The 16,170-nt window shown below is 45.3% G+C and overlaps 1 protein-coding gene across 2 annotated transcripts in view; it reads left to right on the forward strand.

The window, feature by feature from the left end:
* Positions 1 to 16,170, forward strand: part of exoc6b (exocyst complex component 6B) — a 152,906-nt gene that overhangs the window by 59,472 nt on the left and 77,264 nt on the right. For both annotated transcript variants that reach the window (XM_050067922.1, XM_050067923.1), the window contains exons 13-16: positions 829 to 926; positions 1,787 to 1,892; positions 2,750 to 2,859; positions 15,089 to 15,200. In XM_050067922.1, coding sequence (XP_049923879.1) covers positions 829 to 926; positions 1,787 to 1,892; positions 2,750 to 2,859; positions 15,089 to 15,200 — 426 coding nt within the window. The remainder of the gene's footprint in view (positions 1 to 828; positions 927 to 1,786; positions 1,893 to 2,749; positions 2,860 to 15,088; positions 15,201 to 16,170) is intronic.

Here is a 16,170-nt window from a genome sequence, read left to right on the forward strand (position 1 = left end):
CAGAAGGGCAAGGAAACGAGCATGCGCAGAAAGACTGGAATAAACTTAAAGAGGAATGAGTGTATACATGCACACAAAATTCTTTCATTTGGAATGACAAACGGAATAAACCACCCCCTTTAATCGGATTTAATTTTCAATCGGAATGACCGTTTACATGACCACTTTTAATAGGAATGGCCTTTCATTCCGAATGAAAGTGGAATTAAACTGTCCATGTAAACGTACTGACTGTTGGCGTATTGTGTGATACTCTGTAAAATGTGAACGTAGCAGAGATCAGAGCAGAGCTGCTGTCCGACTCCCCATTTAGAGAGATGCTATGCACATTTACACACTAGGAGCAGCGTCATTTCACTGATTGTTTCAGAAGCTAGAAGTTAAGTTTTGCTTTGTCAAGTTTATGACTACAGTTTTTAGTCTTGCTTAAATATCCCACAATATTTTCTGCAATGACAACACGCAGAAAACTGCTCGCTTCTCTAATCTAATCTGCTCACCTATGATTAATTAAGGGACAAAACACAACCCCTTTGCCCCTTGCACCTTACTTTGGGTCGAGATTTTTAGCCGTTTAACCGGCAAAATGGAGTTGGACACGCTCTAAATGCACTTGCGCCACATACTTGAGCCCATGTGCTATAGGTTGCTTAAATACAGCCCACATATTTGAGGCAAAAACAAAAAAATTATCTGAAAAGTAGAGATTTTTTTCACTTGGTGGTGTAAAACTCTTTCGACCTCAACTCAGCCTCTTTGCTCATCCATGTTCACATGTTCTGGTGCAGCTGGACGCTGACTGGTTGCTCTGGTTTTCCTCTCCCGCAGGGTTACGGTTTCCCCGTTTCACAGCTGTTTGACATGCTGCTGGAGATGAGGGAGCAGTACGGAGAAATCCTGCTCAAGAGATGGAACATCACCTTCAGGTACTGATCACTGACCGATCACCCACCTTTGCTGTGTTTGCACGGCAGAGGGTGATTGGGAAATTGTCCATGTTTAGGTGATTGTGTTTGTTTTCCAGTAGCTGAGGACATGGTACTGAGTGCGTGCTGAAATGACCTTCCCCTTTCTAGTCATAAGGTCATGAGGGTGCTCCTAAGTTTGCAGTGTTGGTTTGTGGGAAACGTCCTCGTCCTGGTTTTGAAGTTTTACGACCAGCCAGAGAGAGGAAGTGTTTTAAAGCAAACGTCCGGAACATTCTCTACCCTCCAGAATGGGTAGTACCCTTACAAGACTCTGTGTGTGTGTGTGTGTGTGTGTGTTTGGGCTTACATGCCATTGTTTCACCATAGCTTTTGTCCAATGACACCAGTGGGACTTACAGCGAGAACGGACAAACAAACACACACTCCCTCTTTCTCTCTCTCTCTTTCACACACTCTCTAACTCACACACACACACACACACATTTATACACACACACACACACACACACACACACACACTGGGGAAGCCGCAGGAATGTTGTGTTGTATTGTTGGAGAGGGAGCGCTCTCCGGTTCACGGCCTCTCCATGGAACGTTGGAACGTCCGAACTCTGGAGCGCCAACAAGAAGTGGGGGTGGTGAGAGAGGGGAGGGTGGTAAGAAAACCTCAAGCATTAGAATGACCCCCAATGGGATGATTGTGTGTGTGTGTGTGTGTGTGTGTGTGTGTGTGTGTGTGTGTGAGAGAGAGAGAAGAAGTGAGGGCATCCCAGTCATTCCTGTTAGCCTCTTTTGGATTGTCTGAAAATAGAAGACAGGAAATGACTTACCTGAGTTTTTGTTTTTCTCCTCTCCAGGCAGGTGTTGGACCAGGACAACTACAGTCCGATCCCAGTCTCAACTGAGCAGGAGTACAGACACTACACTTCCCAGTTTCCCCTGCAAGACCCCGAACTGGAAAAGGTAGAGAGTGACAGAGAAGATGGAGCAGAAGTGAGATAGAGAGCAGATAACAGCAGGGTCAGGACTCTTCTAAAAGCTAAAACTTCTCCTGGTTAGAATTCCTTCAGTGTTTATTGCTCAGGAGGTTTTTTCAGGGAGCCGAATTATCCAAAACAAACGGACCAGGGAATGGTTGCACAAAACACCTCAAGTTTTCTCCTTAAGCATGACACTTGAGGCTTAATTTCTCCTTGGCTGACAGACTTACACAGGTGAAAAGTCTGTGTTTTTCTGATGCTGTCATCGTAGAGGGGCTTCTTACTGCGGTGACCGATGCGAAAACGCAGATAGTCCTATCTGGAGCCAGTGTTTGTTTTCCCCGTTCTGGGCTACTGTAGAAATATTGTGGTGCAACATGGCGATCTCCATAGATGAGAACAGCTCTGATGTAGATATAAACGGCTCATTCTGAGGGAACAATGTATCATGTGACTGCAGTTGGTTCAGATCCAGGTCGGAACACGTTCTCACCAACTGCAGTTGGTTCAGATCCAGGTCGGAACACGTTCTCACCACAAACGAACCGCACCAGAGTTCGTGTGTAACCGGACTGAGACCACCTCTTCAAGAAGGTCTTGGTCTGGTTGTTTTGGTGCGCACCTGAGTATGAGTGCTGTGTTCACACCTGCCCAAACGAAATGCACTTAGGGGGCAAACAAACTTGAGTTCAATCGAACCGAACCAAACAGGGCAGGTGTGAAAGCACCCTAAAACCTACACACTGGACTTTAACTCCAGCCCTGTGTGATGTTGGTTGTGCGCAAAATTTGTAGTAAATTTCTACTAAAATCTCACTTAATCCCTGTTTTTCCCTCCAGCTTCCTTTCCCCAAGAAGCTTCCCTTCTCCGAGTTTGTGCCAAAAGTCTACTGCCAGCTCAAAGAGTTCATCTACGCTTGTTTGAAATACTCTGAAGACCTGCATCTCAGGTACACTCACACACACAATCTCCATCTCTGTCACTCACATTCATGCTCTCAGTGTTGGCTCTTCAGTAAAGGGTTTTTTTCAGCTTGTTGCCAACCTCATGTGGAAATCTCGATTTTGTTTGTTGATCTGATGAGGGTTTGGACAACCTCATATCTCCTCAGTTGCACCTTAAGTCACCAGCTGCTTTATTTTACCTGTTGTTGCGGGTCTCTTCTGGTTCAGAGGTTCACGCTTCCCCACCCTGAGTTTCAGTCCCCGCTGCGCAGACACCACAACCAACCAGTAAAAGTTGTTACTGAGGGGGACTCAGACATGATCCCTCACTGGCCTCCCACCCAAAACCACTCCCCTTGAAGACTTTTTCATTTTAATTCATCTAACTAGAATGTAGGGAGTCTTTTTTTTTTCAAAGTGTAAGATGCTTCCTTGGTAGGATGGGTCCTTCCGAGTCAGATCCTGCGGAGGCTAGGTGAGACTCCTTCCTAACATTCGGTGAACACACATTGGAACAGGCTTGCACGTGCCCAGGTGTGCAGCATTGAAGATGATGCGCCTTCAATTCCAGCGAATCGAGCGCAGAGAGTTATGGAAATTTCGTGCCCGCTGAGGATACACACATGCATCCTTGAAAATTCTCTGATCTCTGAGTCTTATAATGGAAAGTTTCTCCTCCTCTGTGCCGATGCATCACGTCTGTCTGTACCAAAGGGTAGCGTGAAAGTCAAGGGCGCTCACTCCGCAGCAAAATCTGGAGACTAAAACGTCACCAGAAGCACACTGACTGACAAAAAAATGATTAACTTGAAGCAATCTCAGTCAAGTGAGGGGTCTGCGACTGACGATTTGAATCTCAGACTTTCAGGGGGCAGCCCAAGTAGGGAGCCGAAACTTTAGCAAGCTAACTAAGCTAACTTTGAGTTGGTCTTTACCCCTAATCCTTTCCCTCAATGCTCGTTAGCGAAAGCAAAAGTGACCCCAGATTCACTCTCGTTTTGGAACGAGCTTTGTTCGCTGGAGAGTGGGTCATAAGTAGTCTGAGTGGGTGGAAGTTCGCTGCATAGATCAGCCTCTCACTGGGCGGAACGAGCCACCCGCTGAAGTCCCGCCCTACCACCTCTGGTTGTGTAGCAGTTTTCAACCGTTTTCAACATGTCCTTTACTAACTTTTGCGGTGTTTGATCTTGCGGGGATGTAGCCATTTTTTTGCCATGGTTCGCGTCCTGTAGGTGATATTTTTGTGGGCGTGTTACACCAAAAACTGTTTCCCCCGGCAATATTTTTGCAAGCGCACCGTTGCTGTGGCACCGCCCAGAACCATTGTGATTGGTTGAAAGAAATACAAGCAGCCGGGGCGTTTTTTTCTCCAATCTTAAAGTGAGAGTCGGCCCAGCCAGACCTTTCTTTTCTTGAGAAAGGTCTGGTGAGCGAGACTAGGTCATAAGTGACTGATTGGGATTCATTCTGAATGAGTCCACATTTAATGTCACAGGAAAACCCTGCGTAGTATACCTTTACACAGATCCTTAAATATGAAAAAAAATCTCCCTCCTTTTAGTGTTAGTTTGAATATTGCATAAAATTCACCCTAGTGCCAGTTGTTGGAACCCAAACCAATCCGGATTTACAGCTGCCAGGAACTGAACTCTTGGTCACTGCAGTGGGCACTGAACACCATAACGCTCACTTGCCCAGAAAAATATTTTTCTCCATCACTTTCTGCCATTGTCCCTCTTTCTTTCCCCCTTTTCTCACTCACGTACACACACACACACACAATCACACACACGGATACAGCAGACTTTCCTTAGTCGATTCTTTCCGTTCTGAGCAGGGATCTTTGTCTCATTAGATTTGGCCCGCATGAGGACAGACGCACACACACACACACCACAACTCAGCAATCAAGCCCAGCTTCTGTTCCATGTTCTGTCGAGGTTAAACAGTAACCTTCTGAGTGTGTGTTTGTGTGTGTGTGTGTGTGTGTGTATTGGTTACGGTTGATGGAAGAATTAACTAAAACAATGCAGCCACTTTTCTACCGAGGAGACGAGCAATCAGGAAACAACTTCCGCTGTCCAGAAGGATTCCACAGGGCTGGGATTCAGCCAGACACACACAAACACACACACACACACACACACACACACACTGCGATCAACATACATGGAGACACAAGCTCATATACGTGCACGTAAACACACAGGAAACTTGAACTGCCTATGTAAACGTACAAGACCCGAAGAAGCAAACATGTTCCTGCACATTTAACAACTAAACCCAGTGTGTATCCTTGTGTTTGATGTGTATTATTAGTGTCAAGCTCTGATTTGGTCGCTGGTTTCAAACTCCGGCACTTTATTTTATTCATGCTCATATCCCCGTGGGTCATGTGGCTTTTTTCAGTGAGCATATTTGTGTGTGTATTTATTCTGTATCCAGTGTCTGCATGTTCGATACTGTTCCTCCACGGGCATCTGTGCATACGCTTACGTGTTGTGTGCTTTTTGTGTAAACAGATCTGTGTTTCTGTTTGTATGTGCTCATGCATGTGTGTCAGTGTGTTGATTCTCCGTGGGGGCTGGGAACCGGGGAGGTACCATTGATCCGTGACCGGCGGAAGAATGAGAGAGGCAGGAGGAGGAGTGATTGGGGCAAAGAGGAAAAAAGGTTGTCTAATCAAAGGGAAGGAATTGGTTTAATAGAAAAAAGAAGACACAAACTATCAGTCTGTGTGTATTCACTTATTTTGGCATGCTGGGATGTTAATTGTTAATTGAGGCCCAAGAAGCAGGTTTTTAGGCTCATTGTAAAACATGGTTTGGGTGTTTTCATGCCTCTATGCAGGTGGCTACTGTGTCCAGAGGCATTCTTGTGATCGCGATATCTTAAGAACGCCTTGAGGGAATTTCTTCTTTGGCACAAACATCCACTTGTACTCAGAGATAAACCGATTAGAATTTGGTGGTCAAAGGACAAAGGTTAAGGTCACTCTGGCCCCCTCTATCACATTCTCATGAACACTAGCCCCTTTTACACTGCCAGATTTTCGGCAAATGTTGGGCCGTTTTGCCGGCAAGCTGCGAGCGTTTAGACACACAGAGCCGGATTGGCGAGTTGATCCAAGGTGCCCAATTTTCCGCCTTGTAGGGTAGTCATATTGGCGGAACCCTTTTAGTTTAAACAGACCGAGGCGGCCTTCCACCACGGGAGGGGCTGTTGATGACTTGCAGGAGGAGCTGTTGATGACGCCGCACGTGCGACCCACTGGCGGTGATAAACAGGAAACAGCTAGTAGCAGGAATTAGCGAGCAGCTAGTAGCAAGAGGGAAACGCAAACCTGACAGACACTGTAAAGATGAGCAACTGAGGAGACAAGGAATTGTGCGGCCTCCTTGTCCTCGCAAACGAAGAGGCCATTAACCATTAGGGGATGGTGAAGAACGGGCCAACTTGCGAGAGAATCGTCGAAGGACTGACCAGCAGCGGGTATTGCTTGCTCATGCCCCCCATTGCCCCGAAAAAGGCACATTCTGTATAAACGAAAGTAGGCAGGCGGCATTTTGCCACACTCCCTGATTTTACTTTTATACTGCCAATGCTGAAAGAAGACTGATTGGGCTTTCCTCCAAATTTGCACAATTCCTATCTAAAAAGGGCTGCAGTATCTTAACACTTTCCCGCCATTGATGAGATATTCCGTCAATACCTTTTTTTCCCTGTTATAAGATAGGGGGCGCTGTTACATGTCTTGTGAAATAGAACAGCACTTCCGCGTCGAAAAACAAACTAAGAAGAAGATCCGCTGGAAACCGGAACATGCAGCAGCTTGTAAACTGCAGGAAAAAAACGGCGCTGATGGAAAAGTTTATGGTAGTGCAAGCCGTGGAGATGTTGATGGACTCAGACTCGGCAATTCCTGTTTTGATCAACATTCTGTATCTGATTTAGATGTAGAAGCAAACGAGTTTGGTGGGAAAAAATGGGATCGCCATGATGGTGACAGTGACGCAGAGGGAGACAACAGACCACTGAACGTTGCAACGTGATCTGCTGTACGTCAAAGAGAATATTATTTTCATTTATTCAATTCAAACTGACGTAAGGAAAAGAGACAAAAGAAAAAATGTAAATGTTATACTTGAAAATGACTGTCTCTGACAAAAATTAGTTTTTCTCAATGCACAAATTCAAGTGGTGATAACAAAATTAGAATAAGATAGAATATTCCGTGGGTCTTAAAAGGTTAGTGAATATGATCAAAATACTTGCGGTAGCTGGGGACTAATACTAATAATACTCTGGCGGGGAAAGTGTTAAGAACACCTTGAGGGAATTTCTTCAAATTTGGCACAAACAATCACTTGGACTCAACGTGTCAGCTCTGTGATAGTCTGGTGACCTGTCCAGGGTGTACTGGCCCAGTGTCAGCTGGGATAGGCTCCAGCCCTCCGCGACCCCTAACAGGACAAGCAGTTACAGAAAATGAATGAATGAAACCTTAAAGGTACGAGTATTCAAGAAACCTAATAAAACTATACTAAATAAATATATGCCAAGCTGCTAAAACATGCATGCTCCCTATCGTGGTATTAAACATGACAAAAGTATGTCATTTTTAGCAGCAGTTGTCTGAAAAAGTTGCTCTGCTCCTGTTTGATTCTTTAGATTATTTAAACACTCTGAAATCATCTGTCTGAACCAACAAAAGTCTCCACTCCGATGTTTTCATGTGTAAAAGTTTCTCTCCGGTCTCTTGCTGACCAAACAGCGCTAATCGCTCTTCTCAATCAGAGTAATGACTCCACTATTTGACCTGGCTTGATTTCTACGGTCCTGCACACCCTGCTATCTGGTTACCACGGCGGCACGCCTTCCTGCCCACTTCAAACGCACACAGATGCACAAGTCCGGAAGCAGACGGGATGATGGAGCAGGATTTTTGGTCATTGATCCCTTTGAACTCTGACCTCTCTTTGCAATTCTGATTTGGTGGAAAGCGAGTGTATTTGTGTGTGTGTGTGTGTGTGTGTGTGTGTGTGTGTGTGTGTGTGTGTGTGCGTGCGTGCGTGCGCAAGTTCACCTACTTTCCTTCTTCAAGTGTACAAAATGCGCTCCACTTTTCTACCTCCACATGTGCATCTTTGTTGTGCAGATGTGTCTGTTAGTGGTTCTACATGCTTTTCGACATGCTTGTCTCTAGGGATGGCAATGTCTGTCTACAAAAAGACTTTTTCCTTTTGCAGTATTTGTGAAGTGGTTTCCAACTCGTTGCACACTTTTTTGGAAGCAACCAGGCCTCCTCATTCAGCCCACTGAGTACTGAAGCACACCCATTTCCTGCATAGGTCTCAAGGCCAAGACACACCAAAACAATATTAAGGAACTAGTGGCGACGAAGGACGATAGTTGTGCTGCCTCTTGTCCAAAAAGTTGCACTTGAACACACGGCAAAGACTACAGCCAGCGGCCAACCAGCATATACGTTCCACGCCTGCATGAGAAGAAACAACTCTCCATAGCAACAGGCAGCGGTAGTCTGTATTCAAGAAAGAAAACCTGAAGACCAACAGGACGGATTGAAGACGCTTGTTGGCTAGATAGCACATTGACAACACAACCTGATGTTGACAGAACAAAGGATAGCGAACAGTAACACAAACAATAACGAACTGCTAATGCTAAAGAGCTTAAGGGCTAAAAAGAAAAGAAAATCTTACCAAATATAACAAGTTTGTTCTAGTCTCAAGCGCTCTTGACTTTAGCTGCTTGTTTGCTTTCCTCACTTCTGTTTCTCTGGAGTGAGTTGAACTGCCAATCGGAGTGATTTCACTCTCCAACAGACTCTGCTGTCGATTCAACCTGCTGAGTACGCGGAAAAAACACCAACAAGGGCCAGCTAGAGCCAACAGTGTGGGACACACTGCCAAAACTAAGGCCAACTGGCGGTGCGGTGTGTCAGGACACAGGAATCAGGAATCCATGCCTTCAGGTCTTGGAGTATTATCAAAGTACAGGAATAGTACATGGAGGCGTGAGCTTGAGCGTGTATAAGCACTGGTGTGAAGGTGGAAATGAGAGTTGCTGTCCCGTTCCTGCTGTGGATCGCTGCCCGTGTTTGGGTGGAGCGACCACATGGTCATTGTGTTGAGATCGGGATGTCTTGAATCTTAAATCATATCACAACCAGAAACCATAGATTACCAGAACCATCTGGAAACATGGCCGAACATAAAGCAGCAGCCAACAATATAAGAAAACGGAAATGGTAAATGGACTGCACTTGTATAGTGCTTCTCTAGTCTTCCGACCATTCTAAGCGACCGAGGCTACCATACAAGGTGCCACCTGCTACTCAGTGACCATTCGCATGCTCTCACACACCGATGAAACAGCCATCAGGAGCAATTGGGGGTTCAGTATCTTGCCCAAGGATGCTTCGACATGCAGACTGGAGGAGCTGTGGATCAAACCACCGATCTTTCGATTAGTGACCCAGCCGCCCCCACAAAAAGGACGAAATAACGGGATCACATTTCGCTGGAGTTGTACCTAGTATAACTTCACGTGACAAATGATTGATTGAAACACTCAAAATTAAGGAAACACTTCTCCACAATCGGGAATCAGAAACAGTGGAAGAGCCGTACGGTTTTGTTCAGGAATGAGCAAAATATTGGATTGAATATCGGAAGTTCTCAGTGTAAAGTACAAAGAATGTGTGCATGTGGGGAGATAGTGAAGATGTACATATCCTCCAAAAGAGGGAAATAGAGTATGTTAAAAGCCGTTTCGTCTTTCGATACATCCCCATGAAAGTGAAGTAATTTACTTCATCGTCTGGCAGGTTTAGTTGCCTGTTATTCTGTCTTCCAAAACTCAAGAAGCAAAGACATCACTTTAGATTTGACAAAGACAAAGAGAGTTGGTTTGGCATAGTCTACAGCGATGAAGACTCAGCTCTGTGATGTTTCAGGAGAAACAGCAGATGAGGTGATGTTGGCATGAGAATTAGTGGGAAAGACATCAACCTGCAGCCTCGAGGTAGGACAACTGAACAAGTTTAACTCCAGGGCCAGTTAGTGCTGCCACAGAGATGCCCATGAGCCTCACACACATCCCCAAACTCCAGCGTCACAGGACTGTGGGTGTGAACGTGTCGAACTGCGAAAATGAAGCAGGGTGTTGCTGAGAAAGAGCATGCGGCGCTCAGCCGGCCTGTTCGAGGTAAAGCCTGGAAAGAAAACAGAGGCAACTGCTGATGACAGTGAAAATGCTTCTTGGCCACGATCTCCACACAAGCCAAGACAATCAGAAAATTCAAAACCAAATTGCATATGTCAATCTTGAGCGAGCTGTTTGATCACAAACACCAGCGGAGATCCAGCCACTGTGGACCTGGAGCCAAAGTGCTTTTAAAGCTGGTTTGATGTTGCCCAGCTCCCAGAGAGATTCCATGGATCACAGGTGTCTCCTTTGTTTTGTAGTTGGCACCAAAATGAAAACATAAATGCTTGAAGGATGCCTTTAGTCTGGCAGAGGCCTCGTCTTGTTACATTTCGTGAGGAGTGTCTTGCTGTGAGTTAATGTAGTGTTTAATCCCATTTCCACCGAGCAGTACGGCTCAGTTCAGTACGCTTTTTTCCTGCTTCCACTGTGAAAAGTTGTGGATGGTACCACTGGAGCTGCTCTGTACCGTCCCCATGTTTGGTCCCCCTCTGTTGGGGTACCTAGCACACAGATTTGGTACTAAAAGGTGGAGCTGTGAACACTGCAGTCTGATTGGTCAGTAGAGGACGGTCACTCTGCTCAGGGCTGAGTTGTGTCTGGTTTTGAGGCTCATGTAACCACTGCTGTGGAATGTGACATCAACAGAAAGCAACAAAACAGCCGTCATTTTTAAAACTCAGCAGGTTGCGCAACAATTACGCCACATCCAGAGCCCGGTAACTTTACAGGAACCTTCCTCCTACTCCGGAGACACGGCGGTTGAGAAGGCCGAGCAAGAGGACGTTCCTGTAAAGTTCCTGCCCCCCGAATAGTACCAGGAAGTTCTTCAGTGGAAACGGGCCTAGTGAGTGCTGGACGGAGCAGTGAGTGACAACAACCCCGCCCACATTTAAGAGTACTGTTTGCAGTGGCAACACTAGGGTCTAGGTACCATGTCTCAAGGGTTACTTTAGGATCCAAAGGTACCATACTGAAAGAGTTGGGTGGCTTCAAGGTCCTTGGTGCTCCCAGCTTGTCGGACACTGCAATGGCATCAGCAGTGTGTCAGTTAATCTTTAATGACAGCAAAACTTTGCAGCAATCAGTGTGTCTCTGCTTCAGTGATACATGACGTAGAAAGTCGTGCTAAGCAGCTGTTTGAGGGCGAGAGAAAAATATGAGTGGAACTCTTATTTGCCTGCCATCAAACACACACTAAGAGAGATCAAGACACACACACATGCACACTGAGCAGACACACACTTCCAGCAGCTCCACACACAGATAGAAACAGTATGTACGCCTGCTCACTCAAGAGAGCAGAGTGTACTGTGCTGGCAACGTGATGAGCACAGTTGATTTTTATTATGTGTGGGGACGTAGCTACGTAGCACAGTCACCGCTCCACACTGGAAGAAGAACATTATGTGTGTGTGTTACTGTGTTTGCATGTTCCTCAACACTGTCCAGAGTGTGTTTGGTGGTGCAGTACGTGCATACCTGTGGCTTCCTGGCTCTGTGCGCTCTGACCTCTCTGTTTTCACTGCTGACTGGTCTTTTTTTTATATCATTGTTGTTGCTCTTTGTGTATTTTTAGGAAATACCTCCGCATGTATCCATCCATTCCTCACTGTGCTGTAAACATGCCTGCGCTGAAGGCACTTGGCTTCCTTTTGACAGCATCAGCCACCGCGTATTTATTGTGACTGATGGCAGCATAAATATAATGAAATTCAATCCAAATTCTGCGGTGTGTCTATATTTGTATATGTGTGTGTGTGCTTGCAGAGTTCACTAGCATACATTGACTTTTTGCCACTCTCTCCACACACACACTCACACACACACCATTTTTGTCCACTCGGCACTTCTGCCGCTCCAGGAATTTTTTCCCCCCTGCTCCAAATTGTCGGAACGTTTTTAGGATTCCTCTGCTTTTTTGGAAACAGAGTGAGTTTGGAATTCCAGCTCTCGCTCTCCCTCAGGCGACACTTTGTGTGTGTATGTGTGTGTGTGAGAGTGTGTGTGTGTGTGTGTTTAGGTTGAATTCCAGGCACAGATAATTTACTGATTTGGTAGGAATGTGTTTGTTACCCACAGGGCTCTGGAATCGAACACATGCACTAAAACACACTTGAACAGAGATTCCTCTTCATCATCCCGCAGCGGGAGAAAGTGATCGCTTTTGTTTCCGCTGATTACCTCTGCCTGTGTGATGTGTGTTTGACCTCCTCTGACCTTTTCTGTGTGTGTGTGTTACACTATCAGGTCTCAAGACTAACTTTTAATTATGGTTCCCAGACAGGGGACCAGACATGAACTTTTGGTTGCCGACACAGATCACATGGTTGCCATTTTTAACCACCTTATTTTTTGAGTAATTATGATACTGTGCGGTTAAACATCAGCTTGACAATGACTGTGACATCAAAGAATCAGAGCTTTACTTAAAGTGTAATGTTTTAGAACGCAATGTGCAGTTTTGAAAAGTTTTATGAGGATCTCCCGGTTGGCAGCATTAATCTTGCAAGTGGCGGTGTTCATCGGCCCGTGAAGGGCATGTGCCACCTCTCATAGTCTTCACCTCATGTCACTAATTGTTAAAGTATTTATCGTGTCACAGAAAGTACTGAGACCGAAACTTGTAATTTGGAAGTTATTATACCGTTGGCGATGTGTTGGTGTTTTCGTTCCGCTGCTCTGTACAGATCTGATCCGCCTGGCCGTCTGTGCACCGTCATCACTGGATCTATGAAGCTGAAATTGGGAATCCCAGCTGACATTGGGTGAGAGGCAGGGTACACCCAGGACAGGCCGCCAGACTATCACAGGGCTGACACATAGAGACAGACAACCATTCACACTCACATTCACACCTACGGACAATTTAGAGTCACCAATTAACCTGCATGTCTTTGGTGTCATAGATTCAACAAGGTGCTGGAAACATTCCTCAGAGATTTTGGTCCATATTGACATGATGACATCACACAGTTGCTGCAGATTTGTCGGCTGCACATCCATGATGAGAATCTCCCGTTCCACCACATCCCAAAGGTGCTCTATTGGACTGAGATCTGGTGACTGTGGAGGCCATTGGAGTACAGGGCTGCATTGGGATTGGGTCCCGCCGGGTCCTATGGGACCCAATCCAAATCTTGCAGGAGCGGGCGGTTTGAACTTTGCTGCGAGCGGGAACAGGCGTCTAAAACAAACACTGCGGGGTCGGGGTGTAGCCTATAGCGACAGGATGGAGTTAACAAATGATGTGGAAAAGAAGCTCAAACAAGGTCTGAAGGCGCACTGAGCCCTCTACTTCCCAGCGCTCTCAAAGCTGGCGCGTTTCATCTTCAGTATCCCTGCATCCAGTGCGCCTTCAGAGCGGGCCTTTAGTGTCTGTGGGCGCATCTTGGAAGAGAGACACACGGGATTGGGACCGCAGTCGGTCAGCAACATTCTCTTCCCCCACAGCAATATTATGGCCAAGTGATTCATTTGTTAAATTCATTTGTTTCATTCGTTAACTTTGTTCGTTTTATGTTATTTATTAGTGTTATTTGAGCCACTCACAGCCTACTCTCGTTGCTATTTGTTAATTACATAAAGAGGCGTGATGATGCCGGTGTTATTGAGCAGTTTTGGTGAGCCTGTGTGAACTGTAGCCTCAGTTTCCTGTTGTTAGCTGACAGGAGTGGCACCTGGTGTGGTCTTCTGCTGCTGTAGCCCATCTGCTTCAAGGTTGGACAAGGTGTTGTTGCTTCAGAGATGGTCTTCTGCAGACCTTGGTTGTAACCAGTGGTTATTTGACTTCCTGTTGCCTTTCTATCATCTTGAACCAGTCTGGCCATTCTCCTCTGACCTCTGATATTTTCTCTTTCTGGGACTAGTAAATACTCAGACCAGCCTGTCTGGCACCAACAACCATGCCACGTCCAAAGTCACTTAAATCATCTTTCTTCCTCATTCTGATGCTCAGTTTGAACTTCAGCAGGTCGTCTTCACCATGTCTACATGCCTAAAGGCATTGAGTTGCTGCCAAAGTGGCCGGTGAGTGTAGGCCCCCTTTAAAAAGTGGTTGCCACTGATAGCAACTAATGGCCAAAGAATAGATGCCAGTTTCTCAAATGTTGCCAGTGTCAACCTGGCAGTCCTGACTGTAAAATTATTTTTGTGTATTTTTCCCTCTGACTTCATGTGCATCTTCGTGCCTCCTCCTGACTGTGTTTTCGATGCGGGGTGTGTCCACACTCGTCCCTCTCCTATCGTGCAGTTTGGAGCTTCCAGGAAACCAGTTATTAAACGGGAGGGCGGCGCTCAGCCAGAGAGATGCTCGCTGCCATGAAAAACCTCACTAGACTCCCAGAATTGTTCAGAAATTTGTCTGGGTTTCTTCACCGAACATCACCCACATTTCAAACATAACAAAATCGATAGTATGTCAGAGATTTTGTAAGTGGGTCTGATTAGAGCCATCAAATATTTGTTTTAAGAAGCAACACAAGCTTGTTTCAGATTTAATAGCCTGCTGGCTTTCTTTGTGCCTCGTTGGCTATGCAGAGGTGGTAATTTTTTGACTGTTTAAAGTCTGTTAGGGTGGGTAAATATGTTTTTAAAAAATTATCGGCTAGTATCAGGACAGGAGGGAAATCAGGGGGGAAAGTTTTTTGGATCAGCTTTACCTGCAGTTTTTGGATATTTTATTGGCGTGGGGGCAGTTGTTGTATCTGCTGAGCCTTGTTGTGAGTGATTTAAGTTGATCATTTTCAGTCTTATCAGGAGATTTAAGGCAATGTTAAACTTCTAATGAGCCTGACAGTTCACAACATGGTAATGTACTCATTTGAATTGGCTGACATTTAGACTTTTTCCAAATGGAGAGATTCGCAGACTGAGAAATTCACTTAAAATGTTTGTATTGGCCTCAAGACGCAGCTGCTCTCTGCAAGAAATGGAAGAAATCACTTCTGCACAGTCACTGATTCTCTCCCCCCTCTCTGTGTTTATGTGTGTGTGTGTCCTCAGTTCCACGGAGGTTGACGATATGATCCGCAAGTCGACAAATCTGTTGTTGACCAGAACCCTCAGCCACTGTCTGCAGTACGCCATTAAGAAGAAGAATGTCGGGCTGGCAGAGGTAAAAAAAACAACAACAACAAAAAAACCTCAGCTTGACGCTTGTAATAATCTCTCAGAGGGAACGAGCTAATGTTGTTGCACCACTTGAGTGTAACTCTGCTGCTCAGAATGATCATTCCAGCTCATTTAATCCCACAAAAACAGACGTTTCCTCTTTTCAACCTGTTGTTGTTGCCATCATAACCGTGTTGAGCGGTGTTCTCAAGAAGTGATTTTTATTTTCCACTTTCCCTGCTCAGTGAACAGCCCCGGAGACTAAACATCATTAATTCACAGGAACAGGGTGCAACGATAAGAGAGCGTGTTATTTCCGCTTACTTTATTAAACAGGTTCAATTTATTGCCTGAAATATTGAGACAAATGTCCAAACTGAGGCTCATGATGCAAAAACCAATAACATCAATAAGTGTCAGTGGTCTAACTATAGCAGGTAATAAACACATTTGTTCTATTATGTGCTGTTGTTTCATTTTATTACACTTTTTCCACCAGTAAAGATATGAATGATAAAACAAATGCATAGAGAAAAAACTTAAAGAAGTTAATTAAGTATTTCACACAGTCACACTTGTATACTTTTGTGTTTAATGGTGGGCTTGATTCATCATAAGCCAGCCTGCCACAGCTCTTTCACTGCATATTTTTCCTCTTACCCGTAGTGCTGTTTATCAGTCTCAATTGTTTTAGTGTGACATGCAGAGTGTTGGAGATATCAGCCGTAGAGATGTCTGCCTTCTCTCCAATATAAGCAGAAACAGAAATGTCTCTTTCCAGAAATCATGACCTGGTTATTCAAGATAATCCACAGACCTTGTTGTGAGCAGTTTCATGTAGGAACTATTTTCTTTTTACTGAGCTACACCTGCCAACAGAAGTAAGCGCGCATCCACTGCTAGCTTAATCTGTCAAGACAGATTCTGCAATTTACATTGTAGAATCTGTCGGCAGCCCTGTGTGAAAGACGACT

Source organism: Epinephelus moara, chromosome 17 (assembly GCF_006386435.1).
Source record: "Epinephelus moara isolate mb chromosome 17, YSFRI_EMoa_1.0, whole genome shotgun sequence".
In the NCBI taxonomy this organism is placed as follows: Eukaryota; Metazoa; Chordata; class Actinopteri; order Perciformes; family Serranidae; genus Epinephelus; species Epinephelus moara.